The sequence below is a fragment of the Amphimedon queenslandica genome, unplaced genomic scaffold (genome assembly GCF_000090795.2).
Source record: "Amphimedon queenslandica unplaced genomic scaffold, v1.1 AMPQUscaffold_13487, whole genome shotgun sequence".
NCBI lineage: Eukaryota > Metazoa > Porifera > Demospongiae > Haplosclerida > Niphatidae > Amphimedon > Amphimedon queenslandica.
The window spans coordinates 270,573-285,292 of NW_003546277.1; the positions used below are offsets into that span (position 1 = coordinate 270,573).

Consider the following 14,720-nt stretch of genomic DNA (forward strand, 5'->3'; position numbering starts at 1 on the left):
ATATTGCATATTGCATAAGCTGACTGAGGCAAGCAAAATCAACTTACTCTTCTCTTTCATTCTGCAGGCAGCTAAAGGACCCCTGCCTGCCTTATCGTTGAATGTACTTCTCTTGCAAGCATAAACACTTTGTCTTTGGTGGTCATGGCCGCCACATCTCTCTCTCTTTAGTCTTCTTCCTTTTAGTACTCACCCAGCCCTCTTGGTCTCAGCTAGTTTCATTTGTCCCTCAAGGAAGCAAGTACGAGACAACAGACACAGGAGTCATCAGTCTAGACCCCACACTCTCTCACTCTCTCCTTGTCATTGGCTACAATTTGACCAACTCTTCCCTCATAAAATGGACAGAGTCCAGTACAAATTGTGATGAAGCCAGTTCTCTCTTTGGTACCATATCCGTCCTTAGGGTGACACCTCTAGAACCTCCCATTGTCAGATCTCTCTATAACGTGACATTCCCTCTCATCTCTACAAATAAAGTTTTATATTTTTGTTTGAGAAATGATGACAATGAAGACTTTACTCACCAAGGTACAGACCTGCAACTAGTCGTCAGTCAGCCCAGCTCTTCTCTCCTCCCCCTGCCAGTGACTATCATATTCATCCTTATACTGATGGTTCTCTCTGGGCTGTTCTCTGGTCTTAACCTAGGCCTAATGGCTCTTGATCCAACCACTCTTAAGATAGTGATGAGGAGTGGTTCTAAGAAACAGCAGCGTTACGCCAAAATCATACATAGGGTCCGTCGCTATGGTAACTACCTCCTCTGCACGCTGTTGCTAGGCAACGTATTGGTGAACAGCACTTTTACAATATTACTTGATAATGTTATTGGAAGTGGTATATATGCAGTGATAGGCTCCACCCTGGCTATCGTTATATTTGGAGAGATCGTTCCTCAGGCCATTTGTTCCCGTTATGGTCTCTTGATCGGTGCCTACACAATATGGCTGACCTATATATTCATGGTGGTCACGTTCCCCCTTGCCTTTCCCATCAGTCTGATCCTCAATCTTATTCTTGGGAAAGAGATTGGTGCTGTCTACAATCGCCAGCAGCTGTTGGAGCTACTGAAAGTAACGAAAGAAGATGCTGATATTAATGACTACGAGCTAGGGATACTATCAGGTGCTCTTAACTTCAAAGACCGGACAGTGACAGAGATCATGACTAAATACGAACACGTCTTTTGCGTTGATATTGATATGGTACTCAACTTTGAGACAATGAAACAGATTTACGACAGCGGCTTCAGCCGAATGCCAATTTACGAAGAAGACAGGAACAACATAGTCGGAATACTCCACTTGAGGGACTTGACTTTTATTGATCCAGAAGACTGCATACCTATTCGTCAGGTAATACCTCTAAAAATACTTTTTTTGCGAAAGCTTTTTAATGAATATTTTGTGTATGTTTTCTCTCTCCTGTTACAGTTGAAGGATTTTTATAATCGTCATCCCAACTTTGTGTTCTTTGATACGACACTTGAGAAGCAGCTGAAGGATTTTGTGGATACTGGCTGCCATATTGCCATTGTTAAGGATATTGTTGAAGTGGAAGGAGCAGATAACGAGTACAAGATACTAGGTAGAGTCTATGAGAGACTCTCATGATTATTGATGTATACTTGTATGTACATGTACACGTATTGGGCTAGCTCCACCATACTTGTGTATAAGTACTAGTGAAGGTATTGTGTGGAGATGATTGTATGTCCTGGGAGGATGTGATGATTATGGAGTCAATGTCTTACAAGAAAGAGAGAGTTGGTTGTGATTAGTTGTTGATGTATTGATTAGAGTACAGTCAGCAGCAGCAGCCAGTGACTGACTGAGGTGATACAGGTCATGTTTACTATAGAAGAGAGATTAGTTTGATTAGATTTATATTAGCTTGAACTTGGAGGCTGCTGCATGTACTTATGCTATCAAAAGTTGATTTTCTCTCTCTCTCTCTCCCCCTCCCTCTCCATTCAAGGTATCATAACTCTAGAGGATATCATAGAAGCGATAATAGGACGTCAGATTGTTGATGAGTATGATCAATTTGGTAAGAGAAACATAATTATGTTATACCACACACTTTATTAAAGTTTAAGTTATTGCACATTATATTACAATTATTATACTTGAAGTCTGGAATCCAATTATTATTATTATTGTTGTTGTTGTTTTTGTTGTTGTTGTTAATGGAAATGGTGTGTTAGTTCATGCTTTGCTGTTTATATCTGTAGAGGACAACAAGACACAGAAGAAGAGAAAGAGAGACAATAACATTGCAGCTGTGACTGAGATGATGTACACTACCCCTGTCATTAGCTTATCCCCACAGCAGGTCCTGGCTGTCACACAATTCCTCTCCTCTTGTAAGACTTTATTATTATTATTATTATTATTATTATTATTATTATTATTATTATTATTATTATTATTATTATTAAGTGTATACTGGTGTAGCGTTCATGTGGGTGGGGAAGGGATTTTTAATGTATTTTTTGTTTGATTTTCACTTTCAGTAGTCAGTGTATGGATGAATGTTGTTGTTCCTTTGCAAATTAATGGGAATTTTTAACTTGTGCATTGAGCCAAACCAAGTTATGAGCACTTTTAGAAATGAGCCACCGAAATCACTCCAAATTTTTATTACATTTTCTGATACATATTGATGTACTTATGCTGTATAGCAAGTTTGAGGTGATTCCGACTTCAATTTTTAAAGTTACGGCCAATTTATGAAAACGTCAAAATTCTGAAAAGTACCCAAGGCTATAGCCCATGGTTTTTTTCAAAAAATGGCTAAAAAATCACCCCACATTTTTATTACCTTAGAGTAACTTTTAATTGCGGGTACTAAATTTTGCGATTTTAGCACAAGGTAGATTTTGCTGGTATTAAAAATTGCGATTAAGTAATTATTACCAATAGTTATATGGTATCATGATGTCATTATTAATAATTGCGTGTATTAATAATTGCGATTTTTAACCCAAACGCAAAATTTGCAATTAATAGTACCCGCATTTAAAAGTAACCTTAAGGTACATTTTCTGATACATATTGATGTCCTTATGCTGTGTAGCAAGTTTGAGCTAATTCCGACTTGAATTTTTCAAGTTACGGCCATTTTAAGAAAACGTCAAAATTCTGAAAAATACCCAAGGCTATAGCCCATGGTTTTTCCAAAAAATGGCTAAAAAAATCACCCCACATTTTTATTACATTTTCTGATACATATTGATGTACTTATGCTGTGTAGCAAGTTTGAGGTGATTCCGACTTGAATTTTACGAGTTTCAGCCATTTTAAGAAGACGTCAAAATTCTGAAAAATACCCAAGGCTATAGCCCATGGTTTTTTCCAAAAAATGGCTAAAAAATCACTCCAAATTTTTATTACATTTTCTGATACATATTGATGTCCTTATGCTGTGTAGCAAGTTTGAGCTAATTCCGACTTGAATTTTTCAAGTTACGGCCATTTTAAGAAAACGTCAAAATTCTGAAAAATACCCAAGGCTATAGCCCATGGTTTTTTCCAAAAAATGGCTAAAAAATCATCCCAAATTTTTATTAAATTTTCTGATACATATTGATGTCCTTATGCTGTGTAGAAAGTTTGAGGTGATTCCGACTTGAATTTTTCGAGTTTCGGCCATTTTAAGAAAGTGTCAAAATTCTGAAAAGTACCCAAGGCTATAGCCCATGGTTTTTTCCAAAAAATGGCTAAAAAATCACTCCAAATTTTTATTACGTTTTCTGATACATATTGATGTCCTTATGCTGTGTAGCAAGTTTGAGCTAATTCCGACTTGAATTTTTCAAGTTACAGCCATTTTAAGAAGACGTCAAAATTCTGAAAAATACCCAAGGCTATAGCCCATGGTTTTTTCCAAAAAATGGCTAAAAAATCACTCCAAATTTTTATTACATTTTCTGATACATATTGATGTCCTTATGCTGTGTAGCAAGTTTGAGCTAATTCCGACTTGAATTTTTCAAGTTACAGCCATTTTAAGAAAACGTCAAAATTCTGAAAAATACCCAAGGCTATAGCCCATGGTTTTTTCCAAAAAATGGCTAAAAAATCACCCCACATTTTTATTACATTTTCTGATACATATTGATGTACTTATGCTGTGTAGCAAGTTTGAGGTGATTCCGACTTGAATTTTTCGAGTTTCAGCCATTTTAAGAAGACGTCAAAATTCTGAAAAATACCCAAGGCTATAGCCCAGGGTTTTTTCCAAAAAATGGCTAAAAAATCACTCCAAATTTTTATTACGTTTTCTGATACATATTGATGTCCTTATGCTGTGTAGCAAGTTTGAGCTAATTCCGACTTGAATTTTTCAAGTTATAGCCATTTTAAGAAGACGTCAAAATTCTGAAAAATACCCAAGGCTATAGCCCATGGTTTTTTCCAAAAAATGGCTAAAAAATCACTCCAAATTTTTATTACGTTTTCTGATACATATTGATGTCCTTATGCTGTGTAGCAAGTTTGAGCTAATTCCGACTTGAATTTTTCAAGTTACAGCCATTTTAAGAAAACGTCAAAATTCTGAAAAATACCCAAGGCTATAGCCCATGGTTTTTTCCAAAAAATGGCTAAAAAATCACCCCACATTTTTATTACATTTTCTGATACATATTGATGTACTTATGCTGTGTAGCAAGTTTGAGGTGATTCCGACTTGAATTTTACGAGTTTCAGCCATTTTAAGAAGACGTCAAAATTCTGAAAAATACCCAAGGCTATAGCCCATGGTTTTTTCCAAAAAATGGCTAAAAAATCACTCCAAATTTTTATTACATTTTCTGATACATATTGATGTCCTTATGCTGTGTAGCAAGTTTGAGCTAATTCCGACTTGAATTTTTCAAGTTTCGGCCATTTTAAGAAAGTGTCAAAATTCTGAAAAGTACCCAAGGCTATAGCCCATGGTTTTTTCCAAAAAATGGCTAAAAAATCACTCCAAATTTTTATTACGTTTTCTGATACATATTGATGTCCTTATGCTGTGTAGCAAGTTTGAGCTAATTCCGACTTGAATTTTTCAAGTTATAGCCATTTTAAGAAAACGTCAAAATTCTGAAAAATACCCAAGGCTATAGCCCATGGTTTTTTCCAAAAAATGGCTAAAAAATCACTCCAAATTTTTATTACGTTTTCTGATACATATTGATGTCCTTATGCTGTGTAGCAAGTTTGAGCTAATTCCGACTTGAATTTTTCAAGTTATAGCCATTTTAAGAAAACGTCAAAATTCTGAAAAATACCCAAGGCTATAGCCCATGGTTTTTTCCAAAAAATGGCTAAAAAATCACTCCAAATTTTTATTACGTTTTCTGATACATATTGATGTCCTTATGCTGTGTAGCAAGTTTGAGCTAATTCCGACTTGAATTTTTCAAGTTACAGCCATTTTAAGAAAACGTCAAAATTCTGAAAAATACCCAAGGCTATAGCCCATGGTTTTTTCCAAAAAATGGTTAAAAAATCACCCCACATTTTTATTACATTTTCTGATACATATTGATGTACTTATGCTGTGTAGCAAGTTTGAGGTGATTCCGACTTGAATTTTTCGAGTTTCAGCCATTTTAAGAAAACGTCAAAATTCTGAAAAATACCCAAGGCTATAGCCCATGGTTTTTTCCAAAAAATGGTTAAAAAATCACCCCACATTTTTATTACATTTTCTGATACATATTGATGTACTTATGCTGTGTAGCAAGTTTGAGGTGATTCCGACTTGAATTTTTCGAGTTTCAGCCATTTTAAGAAGACGTCAAAATTCTGAAAAATACCCAAGGCTATAGCCCAGGGTTTTTTCCAAAAAATGGCTCCGAAATCTCCCGAAATTTTTATTACTTTTTTTGATGCTCTATATGCCCATGCATGCAAAGTCTCCTGCAGTATTTGATCCTACATTCATTCATGTCCCTGTCCTTACGTTGCTTTATGTTCACGAGTGTTTGTTCTTCCTCCATTAGCTGTTCCTCCTTTCAACTCTTCTCACATCACAAAGAATGTCCTCAGTCACCTGCTAAGACAAGACATTGTGTTTAAACTATCAAGAGAAAGGTCAGACTTCCTCCTCTACCAATCAGGTACCCCTGCTAACTACTTCACCTTGATACTAGAAGGAATGCTACTAGTCACCATTGGGGAGGAGGGGCTCCAGTTCCAAGCTCACGGGTTCTATACTTTTGGTTCCAAGTGCCTCCTTGAACCATACAGTGACACTGCCTACGTTCCTGACTTTACCGTCTCAATGGGTCCTGTTGAATGTCTTGTTGTCATAGTTACCAAGAGGCGTTACCTAGCGGCTCTGAAAGCGTCTCGTTTTGAGAATGAGCAGAGCCAAACGGTCAGTGCTGAGGTGTTCAACAAGGAATGGGAGGTGGCAGAAACTACTGATCTTGAGGCTAGTCTAGCTGGTAAAGCAGGTCTGACTAACATAACTCACCTACTGAGAACAAAGCCCCTTCAAGGCCTTTCCATTGGAGCATCACACAGCAACAGTAATGGTGCCAGTACTGCTGGCTCTCCTCTGGGGGGACCTGGCTCTTTAACTCATAGCACTGCTGAATCTGAAGCTCCTTTGATTGATGAGAAGGAGTTGAGTCTTACTGTTCCAGTTATGGTGACTAATGATATTAATGATAGTAGAACTAGTAGCCTTATTATTAGTGAAGACACCATTGTAACTTGCAACAGGGAGACCAGAGTATAATCTTGCCATAATATCACTACTACTACTTATTATTATTATTATTATTATTGTTGTTGTTGTTGTTGTTGTTTAGACTGCTGTTGTGTTTATTTCATTAATATAAAAATGAATCTCAATATTAACAAAAAATAATAATAATTAAATCAAAAGAGTCATCATAGCAGATTAAGCAACAGAGAGAGAGAGAGAGAGAGAGTGAAGCTTATACAGTGTCAGTGTGTGCATGGTACCAACTAAAAGAATCTTTTCTTGTTACGTTCGTGCCGTCTCTTCCAAATGACACCTCCGACCACGCCAACAAAGACGACAATAAGTACCCCAAGCATTGTCACAGAGAAGAACCGATACCAGAATGGCTTAAGGAATGGCTTGCTATCCTCCACATGAGCTGATGTTAGAAATAAAACAAAAACTCAATGAGAATAAGGACTTACGTCTTGGAAGCTCTTGACTGGCGGCACGAGGTACTACAGTGGACCAATCAGGTTCCTAGGAATAGGACACAAGAGAGAAGGAACTGATCAATGGATTGCTGTAAAGGATTAGCTGTACTTGAGTGACTGTATTCTCAGCATTAGCTTTAGGAGGAGTTGGTGGGTCTTGACTCTCAACATCGTAAAGTTTCACTGAAATGATATCGTGATTGTCTAAGGAGAGAGAGAGAGAGAGAGAGACAGTGAAGCATAAAGAGATCAAGATATGACATACCAGCAAGATCTCCAGTGGTAGCAGTGAACCCAATGTAATACCCAGTGGGAAGGTCAACGTCATTTATGACAAAGCAAGGCTCCCAGGAGCGACCACCATTGATGTTAGTCATCAACTGCATCAGTAGTAACAACAGTAATGAATACAATAGTTATAGTGTCGGCAAATAATACCTAAAGAGAGTATCCAACGGGCCTATTGAGGCCTCCTGCAAGTGTGTGGATTTTAAAGAAGTCACATTCAGGATACTACAGTAGTTTTGAATCAATGTTTATACAGATGGGTTGATAATATACAGAAGTATACTGAACGTGACAGTTCTTAAAAATTAAAATCCACACACTTGCAGCAGCTGAGATGGGCCCCATTGGATACTCTCTTTAGGTATTATTTACTCTTGATAATAGTTAGTACTGAGTAGCAACAGAATCATAAGGTAAACATACTATTAGTTGCCTGTTGATGTAAGAAATGGCAACCAGAGTGTCTTCATCAGAGTTACGAAACTTAGCCTGAAGGAAGAAAGAGAGAGGGAGAGGATGTACTGTATCTTATAGTGAACTGGTCTTACGTGACAACCAGCCATTTGACTGTGGGTACCATCTCTATCATGATCATAATGAAGACTCCCGTTATTCACCATGGCAGAAATGTAAGGATGTTCATGCTAAGACAGAAAGAGAGAGAGAGGACATGATGGAGAGAGAGAGGGAGGGAGTAATAGACTTACAGCATGTTCTCCATTGTGGTTGCTGTATGTATCAAAGAAGACACCTAGTCCAACAAAATAGTCCTGATTGCCAAAAACTGGTCCTAAACAACAGATAAAGTCACAGTATCATCAGAATTATGATATTACAAGTTTGGTGCCAACTGATCCTTACCCATTACGTTTCTTTCTTTTGTGTACCAAATGGCAAAACCGTCCCCAAATAACGTCTTCCCTGCCCCATGAACATGAAAATGAATGAGTATCTCCCAATTATGAACACCTACTGGCTAAAGAAAAGACTAATGAGCTCAAATTATTTCAAATGTACGCTCGCTTAAAATTGAACTAAAATGAAATAAATTCTGACCACGTGATTCCAGAGCGATCCCTGCTTGCTCTGACGGTCTGGGGTCAGACGAACGTAATCATTAGTAACCACAGTGGACCCTCCAAACTCCCAGAATGGTATCTGGTTAGTATAATAAAGAAGGTGTTGATTTTAAATAATAATATCTGCTACTAACATCCATTCCTCTTCCTTGATAAGGCTGTGTGAGCGAGTGTTCTCTTTTATAATACCCCTCTTCCTCTGCCAGCCTTTCTGGATCATCCCAGTCCTTGTTAGCGAGAGAGAGAGAAAGGAGAGAGAATAGAATGAGAGCAGGAAAGAGTCGCATGACTTCCATGACAGAAAGAAAGGAGGAGTGGCTACTGGCTAGTAAAGTGGGAATTTACGAAATTTTTTATCCGTAAAACTCCGGTGATCTGTAACATTAGATTTACTTCCGGTTTGATTCTGCGGTGTTTTACGGATATGAGTTTCCGTAAAATTAGCAGTAGTTTATTACTAGTTATAATTCGTGTTTTATCATGGCCACTCAAGAATATTCAGTCAAACTTGGAAAGTTAGTCACACCATGACAGACCATCAATCAAGAAGTATCCCTCCATTTTAAATATCCTTTTTCTCTTTTATAGTCCAGACAACAAAGAGTATAATATAATGAGATTCAAGCCACCACACAATTGTGACCTTCAGCAACTCACTAATGTAAATTTTTAAAAATTAAAAAGTTATATATAATTATGTAATAATCATGCAGCAATTTGTAGTGAATTACGTACGGCTATTAGGTAAAGCATAACACCAATTTTATTAATGCTGCATGTCCTTGACTGTCCCTTGACATTAATCTGTTAATTAAAAACTTTTTTGGTATGTAGCCCAAGTTGGATCGCCAAGAGACAAAGGAACAGGACGAGGGAAAGGTTGAGCGAGTCCTTGAAGGAGAGGGAACAGAGTACAGGCAGAAGGAGAGAGAGGACGCCAAGAGAAGGAGGCGTGGCTTTCGTGCTAGGAAAGCCAACCCAGCTGATCAGCCATGGATACTCAGAGAACACAAGAAAGGAGGAAAACAGTTAAGAGAAAGAAACTGTTTAGAAACATGTGCATGTGTAACAGTTTTAAGAGGATCAATAGAACAAAATCCTTATAGGCTAAGTACCAGTATAAGCTAGTACAATGTACTTAAGGACAGATAACTATTATTATTATAGATTATTATAGTGCATGTATATAAATGAGATGAGCAATTTATTATGTTAATTGTATCATAGTTTTATAGGACGTAAGGAAGGTGGGATTAACAGCAGTGCCTCTTATTACCTCCTGTCTCTTGGAGCCAATAACTCATTTGAAGCTTATCCCATTTCAAACTGGTACTGACCTTTAACTCATTGTCATCATCAATTTATGTTCCTGTCAGGTATAACTTTGTACCTCCTGTCAAATATAATTATTTGAATGACGAGGAGGCAGAAGAGAGATTTGAGAAGAGACACAAGACACTCAATTATTTCTCGATTATGATGAGCAAGAGGATCAAGGAGAAGACAGAAGATGAAACTGACCCACTGACAGTCACAGTAAGAGAGGAGAGAGAGAGGGAGCATAAAGAATGACATTTTATAGTCAAAAGCTGCCAAGGACTCTGATTCAGAGGCTGAGTTTTCATCAGTTGGGAGTGACACTGATGGTATTAAATACTCTATCAATATAATTATAATCATTTATTTAAGATAAACCCAAATCTTCCAGTAAAGGAAAGAAAGGCAAGAAAGGTAATTGATGATGAATATTACACCCTACACATGGTTGTATATGTGAAGGAGATTCTAAGAAGAAAAGGAAAGCCTCAGCAGCTGTTAAGAATGATGACAGCGAGGCAGGAGAAGAGACTGATGAAGGTGACATGGAATCACAAGAAATGGATTATTATTCAACCACCAGCTCTGATGGAGAAGAGGAAAGAGTGAGCCCCTCTAATAATGTAGCCATGCAGTTAATGAGAGTCAACAAATTCATTTTATATTTGGTTAATTTTGGTGTTTCTGTTTTTGTTTTTGTCTTAAGCTTCTCAAAGAGGTGAAGGAGCAGCCAAGAGATGATGCTGAAGTTGAGAGGAAGGAGGAAGGAGGGATTGATGAAGTGTTTGGGGATAAAAGCTCATCTTCATCTGATGAAGGAGAGGACCTAACTGAAAGTGGTAAATTTTGATCTGATTTTGGAGCAACTTTAAAAAATTTATAAATTTCATTTTTGCCCTCATGATACCCCACCTTTATACAATTAAGTTTATCTCCTAATGCCAAAAACCCATTAGTTCCATTGTCATGAAATCTGTGACAAGCAAAAACCCATTAGTTCCATTGTCACGAAATCCGTGACAAGCAAAAAAACCCATTAGTTCCATTGTCACGAAATCCGTGACAAGCAAAAAAACCCATTAGTTCCATTGTCACGAAATCCGTGACAAGCAAAAAGACTCCTGTGAAATATGATAACCTCTATTACAGTATTGTGTTGTAGGAAAAGAGTTGAAGGCAATTATACGCAAGCAAGAACCAGTCAAAGAAGAAGAAGAAGAAGAATTGGAGTCTGAAGAAGAAAGCAAAGAATCCAATCAGAAAAGTATGAGATGGTTACTAGTAATGATAACCGGTGAATTTATATGAGAAAATCTCACCAACCACCAATATTAATTTTACATCAATAAATCAGCAATAGATATATATTATTATTATGGTTTGCTTAGCTTCAAGTCCGTCAAAAGGGAGTGCTGGTAGTACAAAGAGAGTGTTGGAGTCTCCATCAGTGGAAGGACCATCAAAGAAGAAGATCAGGAAAGAGGAGGAGGAGAAACAGCCCATAAGACCAGATAGGATCACCACTCATGAGGTGTACAAGTATTTATCAAGGAAGCCAATGACTTCTAAAGCATTGATGAAGAAATTCATAAAGTTAAAGCCAGAAATGGATAAAGACTCCATTACAGGAGCTCTTGCTGCTATACTTAACTCATCAATGTCACTGATAGAGACACAAGTGGTTGATAAGAAGAAGAGATATTCCATTCGCTCTAAAGGAGACTCATAGCAGTCTCCATCAATCCACTTAGTACTTGTGAAGTTGTGATAAACTTTTTAAAAGTGGACATTATTGTATTTCAATGAAATAACATGCTAACATTATCATGCTATTATACCAAAAACTGTAAATTTAAGATAAATTAGTACAATCACTATTTTCTAAAATAAAGGACAACAATCATACTTGTAATAAAGAGAGACAGAGACATAATGATAATCATTTAAAAATGACTGACTATTGTATTATGTGTGTGTATGTTTGTGTTATGAAATAAAGCAAGATATGTTGATGTATATTTATTAGCCAATTCTTCTTCATGAGACATTGGCTTTAGATGATTTTGTAGATACAACACTGGAGCGATTGTTTGGTGGGCCAAATGTGATGGCACGCTGTGTGTGGGAGAGAGAGAGGGGGAGGAGAAAGGAAAAGGACGTGGAAAAGTTTGTAGAAATTAGTAAAAGGAAAGAAAACGTTGAGAAAAAAACATGTATAATACAAAATAATGATAAATGATTGATTATAGCTGTGTTGTTCAATGATTTCACCAGCTTAAAAATTCCTTGTCCTCTGGTGTGGTTTACCTGAAAATCAGTATAAGACCCTGCAGAGGCCAATGAAAAGTCAAAACCTGGTTCAGGGGTCGCTGGATTGCTTTTATTCTTGTCCTTAAGTACTTTATTCTGATGCCTTGGTAGCCTACGAGCTGGGGTCTAGTGGATCATTAAAATGAGTTACCAGCTCAAGTGTATATACTTACTATCTTATTAGTAGTGGCTTTTACTAATGGAGAAGGAGCAGGTGTTACTCTAGCAACTTTAGGTGCTCTGTCATTAGACACTGGAGCAACAGCTTTCCTAAAATAATCAATAATAATAATAATAATCAATAATAATAATAATAATAATAATAATAATAATAATAATAATAATAATAATAATAATAATAATAATATCATTATAATTGGCTACCTCTTTGGTGTTGGGGTCTGTGGTTTGCTTCCAAACTTCATTTCCATTACTGTGGTCTCAGCTTTGATTTGTTGCTACATAAAAGTATTTTTAAATGGTCTCCACTCCTCCTCCTCCTCTTACTCTCTTGATCTTCTCCTGTTCCTTTGATTGGTGATACTCCTCCCATCTTGAGTCAAGGTTGTCAAGGTAACGCTGGTCCTTTATTATAAAATGGCGGGTGTGGTCCTCTTCCCACTGGGTGAGTACCTCCTTCAACTTTTTCTCCGTCTACAGAAGAAATCAACGAAATAACTAGCTGACATTAACTTTGACCTCACTCCATACATGTACATGCACATGTATGATTGTTATCATCATTGTTGTAATAATGATGGTGATAATTTCACATACTTTAGGTAAATCTTTATTTATTTTTTGGTGCAAGCGTTGCTCTTGCAGCAGTTTCCCTCCTCTGTTGTTCAACCTGGCTGGATCATTTGCACGATTCTGCATAATTAACACCAAGAGTGGATAAGGAGTCAGATATACTAGTATTCAAAGGGCTAGCTCACATCCATTTCTATCTTTTGATCCCAAAGGGATTCTCTTTTCTCAACCAGTTTGAATATCTCGTTATTATCGGCATAAAACCCTCTCATTTTGTCAAGCTCACTTTCATGTGCACTCAAGTTATCTTCAGTAAAATCATCTAACGGATGAGAGAAAAGTAGGGGAAAGACAAAAATGGAGAGAAGAAATACGTTGAGCTGCATGTGTCTCAATCATTTTGCAGTACCATTAAAAGCAGGTCCAAATTCTCTCTTCTGATTCTCCCCAAACATACATTGGTCCCACACTTTGGCCAACTCAGCCCGAGTGGCCTTGATGAATCCTTCTAAGTGAAACTGCTTGAGAATATCTAACCTGTCAACTTCAGACTTCAACTATACATTGAGAGAAATCATGAATAGACTCTCATATTGTTAATAAATTAATAATATCTAATAAAGTCACCATTCACCTCTTTGATGACCCAGTCCTTGTAGCCCTGATGCTGTGAGAGGAACTCCTCGCGAAACTCAGTTGGTATCTCTAGTCGCTTCCATAGCGATGTGATACAGTTCCTCAGGTAGTTGGCTTCCTTCTCTTGCTCCGTTGCACTGGATTCCAACTAGAGAGGAGAGAGAGAGAGAGAGAGAGAGAGAGAGAGAGATTCATACAGCAAAGGTCATTAAACAATGGGTGTTCATCATACAGTACCTTCTGATAATAATCCTCCAAAGACTTCATATTAGCTTGAGAGAACACAAAATGGCTGATGTCTCCACTGTATAGCCTCAGCCCCAGCTCATCGGTTGGCTCCGTCTCAAGCTCCGCCCACACAGCACGAGCCTTATCACGGACATTACGAAACTCAACCTGACGCTGATCCTAATTAAAAGAATGAAATGACCACATCCATTTCAAAATTACCATACCTTGATTGATTCAAGTTGTTCTACTTTCTCAAGATAATTCTGAAGTTCTTCTTCTGATGGGATCAGGTTCTCCGACTGCCACTTGAGACTAAAGGAAGGTTTCTCTCCGATCCCGTGAGCAAGGACTGTCTCCATTTCTATGAGTCGTTTGAGTCTCTTCATTCTGTCGTGTTTAATCTTGTTCAGTGCATCAACTCTTTCTCGTATTAACCTTTCCTTCTCTGTTATTGTCTTCAAACTATAGCTATCCTACAATGAAACATATTCATTATTAATTTTGTTTTAAGTGATAAAAGGTGAAAATCTACAATTAATAAACTAAAATATCTCACAAGAGTGGAGGATAAATGAAGTTGTGTTTCCAGCTGGACTAGTTCCTCGGAGCAGCTCTTGATGCTGTCCTCCAGTCGCTTCTTGAGCGATCTCTCTTCCTCCAGCATCTCCAATTGAAGGTTACAATGATACTGGAACATCTTGTCTCGCCTTTCCTGTCGAATCCGGTCCTCTATTCCGATGGCATCCCAAATAGAAGCAAATTCCTTTATAGTCTCGTGCTCTAAAAGCTGAGAAAGGCTTTCTTTAATGGCGAGTATCTCCTTGGAAGACATTGTTAATAAATTTGAAACTTTGAATTGTGCCTTTCCTACTGCGCATGCGCAATGATTCTCAAGGTGTGGCTAACACGTGATAACACGTGG

General features: G+C 37.5%; 4 protein-coding genes across 5 annotated transcripts; 2 read left to right on the forward strand and 2 right to left on the reverse strand.

The window, feature by feature from the left end:
• Positions 1-5: 5 nt before the first annotated feature.
• LOC100640233 (metal transporter CNNM4-like) lies at positions 6-6,854 on the forward strand. The gene is made up of 5 exons (XM_003384672.3): positions 6-1,358; positions 1,437-1,590; positions 1,981-2,052; positions 2,237-2,368; positions 5,999-6,854. Exons 1-5 carry the CDS (start codon positions 102-104, stop codon positions 6,739-6,741), a joined length of 2,358 nt encoding a protein of 785 aa, XP_003384720.1. The 5' UTR covers positions 6-101; the 3' UTR covers positions 6,742-6,854.
• Positions 6,831-8,873, reverse strand: LOC100634096 (vesicular integral-membrane protein VIP36-like). Its single transcript, XM_003384625.3, has 10 exons — positions 8,686-8,873; positions 8,529-8,630; positions 8,334-8,448; positions 8,180-8,262; positions 8,021-8,116; positions 7,896-7,961; positions 7,450-7,564; positions 7,294-7,388; positions 7,176-7,230; positions 6,831-7,129 (listed from the first exon to the last, which is right to left on the reverse strand). Exons 1-10 carry the CDS (start codon positions 8,845-8,847, stop codon positions 6,975-6,977), a joined length of 1,044 nt encoding a protein of 347 aa, XP_003384673.1. The 5' UTR covers positions 8,848-8,873; the 3' UTR covers positions 6,831-6,974.
• An 85-nt stretch (positions 8,874-8,958) lies between these two features.
• On the forward strand, positions 8,959-11,759 carry LOC100640358 (general transcription factor IIF subunit 1-like). Its single transcript, XM_003384673.2, has 11 exons — positions 8,959-9,066; positions 9,140-9,212; positions 9,386-9,579; positions 9,779-9,880; positions 9,928-10,087; positions 10,134-10,197; positions 10,241-10,282; positions 10,331-10,473; positions 10,575-10,707; positions 11,031-11,132; positions 11,257-11,759. Exons 1-11 carry the CDS (start codon positions 9,032-9,034, stop codon positions 11,595-11,597), a joined length of 1,389 nt encoding a protein of 462 aa, XP_003384721.1. The 5' UTR covers positions 8,959-9,031; the 3' UTR covers positions 11,598-11,759.
• LOC100640485 (protein regulator of cytokinesis 1-like) lies at positions 11,720-14,669 on the reverse strand. Of its 2 annotated transcripts, none has more exons than XM_019993847.1 (12): positions 14,355-14,667; positions 14,023-14,271; positions 13,805-13,975; positions 13,566-13,715; positions 13,341-13,488; positions 13,117-13,253; positions 12,956-13,051; positions 12,686-12,832; positions 12,563-12,636; positions 12,352-12,448; positions 12,176-12,304; positions 11,720-11,983 (listed from the first exon to the last, which is right to left on the reverse strand). In XM_019993847.1, exons 1-12 carry the CDS (start codon positions 14,628-14,630, stop codon positions 11,906-11,908), a joined length of 1,752 nt encoding a protein of 583 aa, XP_019849406.1. In that variant the 5' UTR covers positions 14,631-14,667; the 3' UTR covers positions 11,720-11,905. The 2 variants fall into 2 exon arrangements, with proteins under 2 accessions (XP_019849406.1, XP_019849407.1); XM_019993848.1 differs by lacking the exon at positions 11,720-11,983 and adding an exon at positions 12,058-12,175 and having other exon boundaries at positions 12,223-12,304; positions 14,355-14,669.
• Between the last annotated feature and the right edge of the window lie 51 nt (positions 14,670-14,720).

Bases quoted from the DNA above. Each gene is read 5' to 3' on its own strand.
- LOC100634096 (XM_003384625.3), bottom strand. From the start codon at position 8,847: ATGGAAGTCATGCGACTCTTTCCTGCTCTCATTCTATTCTCTCTCCTT. The intron at 7,962-8,020 runs GTAAGACCAGTT...TTCTTCCTTCAG, and splicing joins GTCAAATGGCTGGTTGTCAC to GCTAAGTTTCGTAACTCTGA. The intron at 7,565-7,895 runs GTATGTTTACCT...CTACTGATGCAG, and splicing joins ACATCAACAGGCAACTAATA to TTGATGACTAACATCAATGG.
- LOC100640358 (XM_003384673.2), top strand. From the start codon at position 9,032: ATGGCCACTCAAGAATATTCAGTCAAACTTGGAAA. The intron at 10,198-10,240 runs GTATTAAATACT...CATTTATTTAAG, and splicing joins AGTTGGGAGTGACACTGATG to ATAAACCCAAATCTTCCAGT. The intron at 10,474-10,574 runs GTGAGCCCCTCT...TTTTGTCTTAAG, and splicing joins CTGATGGAGAAGAGGAAAGA to CTTCTCAAAGAGGTGAAGGA.
- LOC100640233 (XM_003384672.3), top strand. From the start codon at position 102: ATGTACTTCTCTTGCAAGCATAAACACTTTGTCTTTGGTGGTCATGGC. The intron at 1,359-1,436 runs GTAATACCTCTA...CTCCTGTTACAG, and splicing joins ACTGCATACCTATTCGTCAG to TTGAAGGATTTTTATAATCG. The intron at 2,369-5,998 runs GTAAGACTTTAT...TTCCTCCATTAG, and splicing joins CACACAATTCCTCTCCTCTT to CTGTTCCTCCTTTCAACTCT.
- LOC100640485 (XM_019993847.1), bottom strand. From the start codon at position 14,630: ATGTCTTCCAAGGAGATACTCGCCATTAAAGAAAGCCTTTCTCAGCTT. The intron at 13,489-13,565 runs GTGAATGGTGAC...CTCAATGTATAG, and splicing joins AGGACTGGGTCATCAAAGAG to TTGAAGTCTGAAGTTGACAG. The intron at 12,305-12,351 runs GTAAGTATATAC...ATGATCCACTAG, and splicing joins AAGCCACTACTAATAAGATA to ACCCCAGCTCGTAGGCTACC.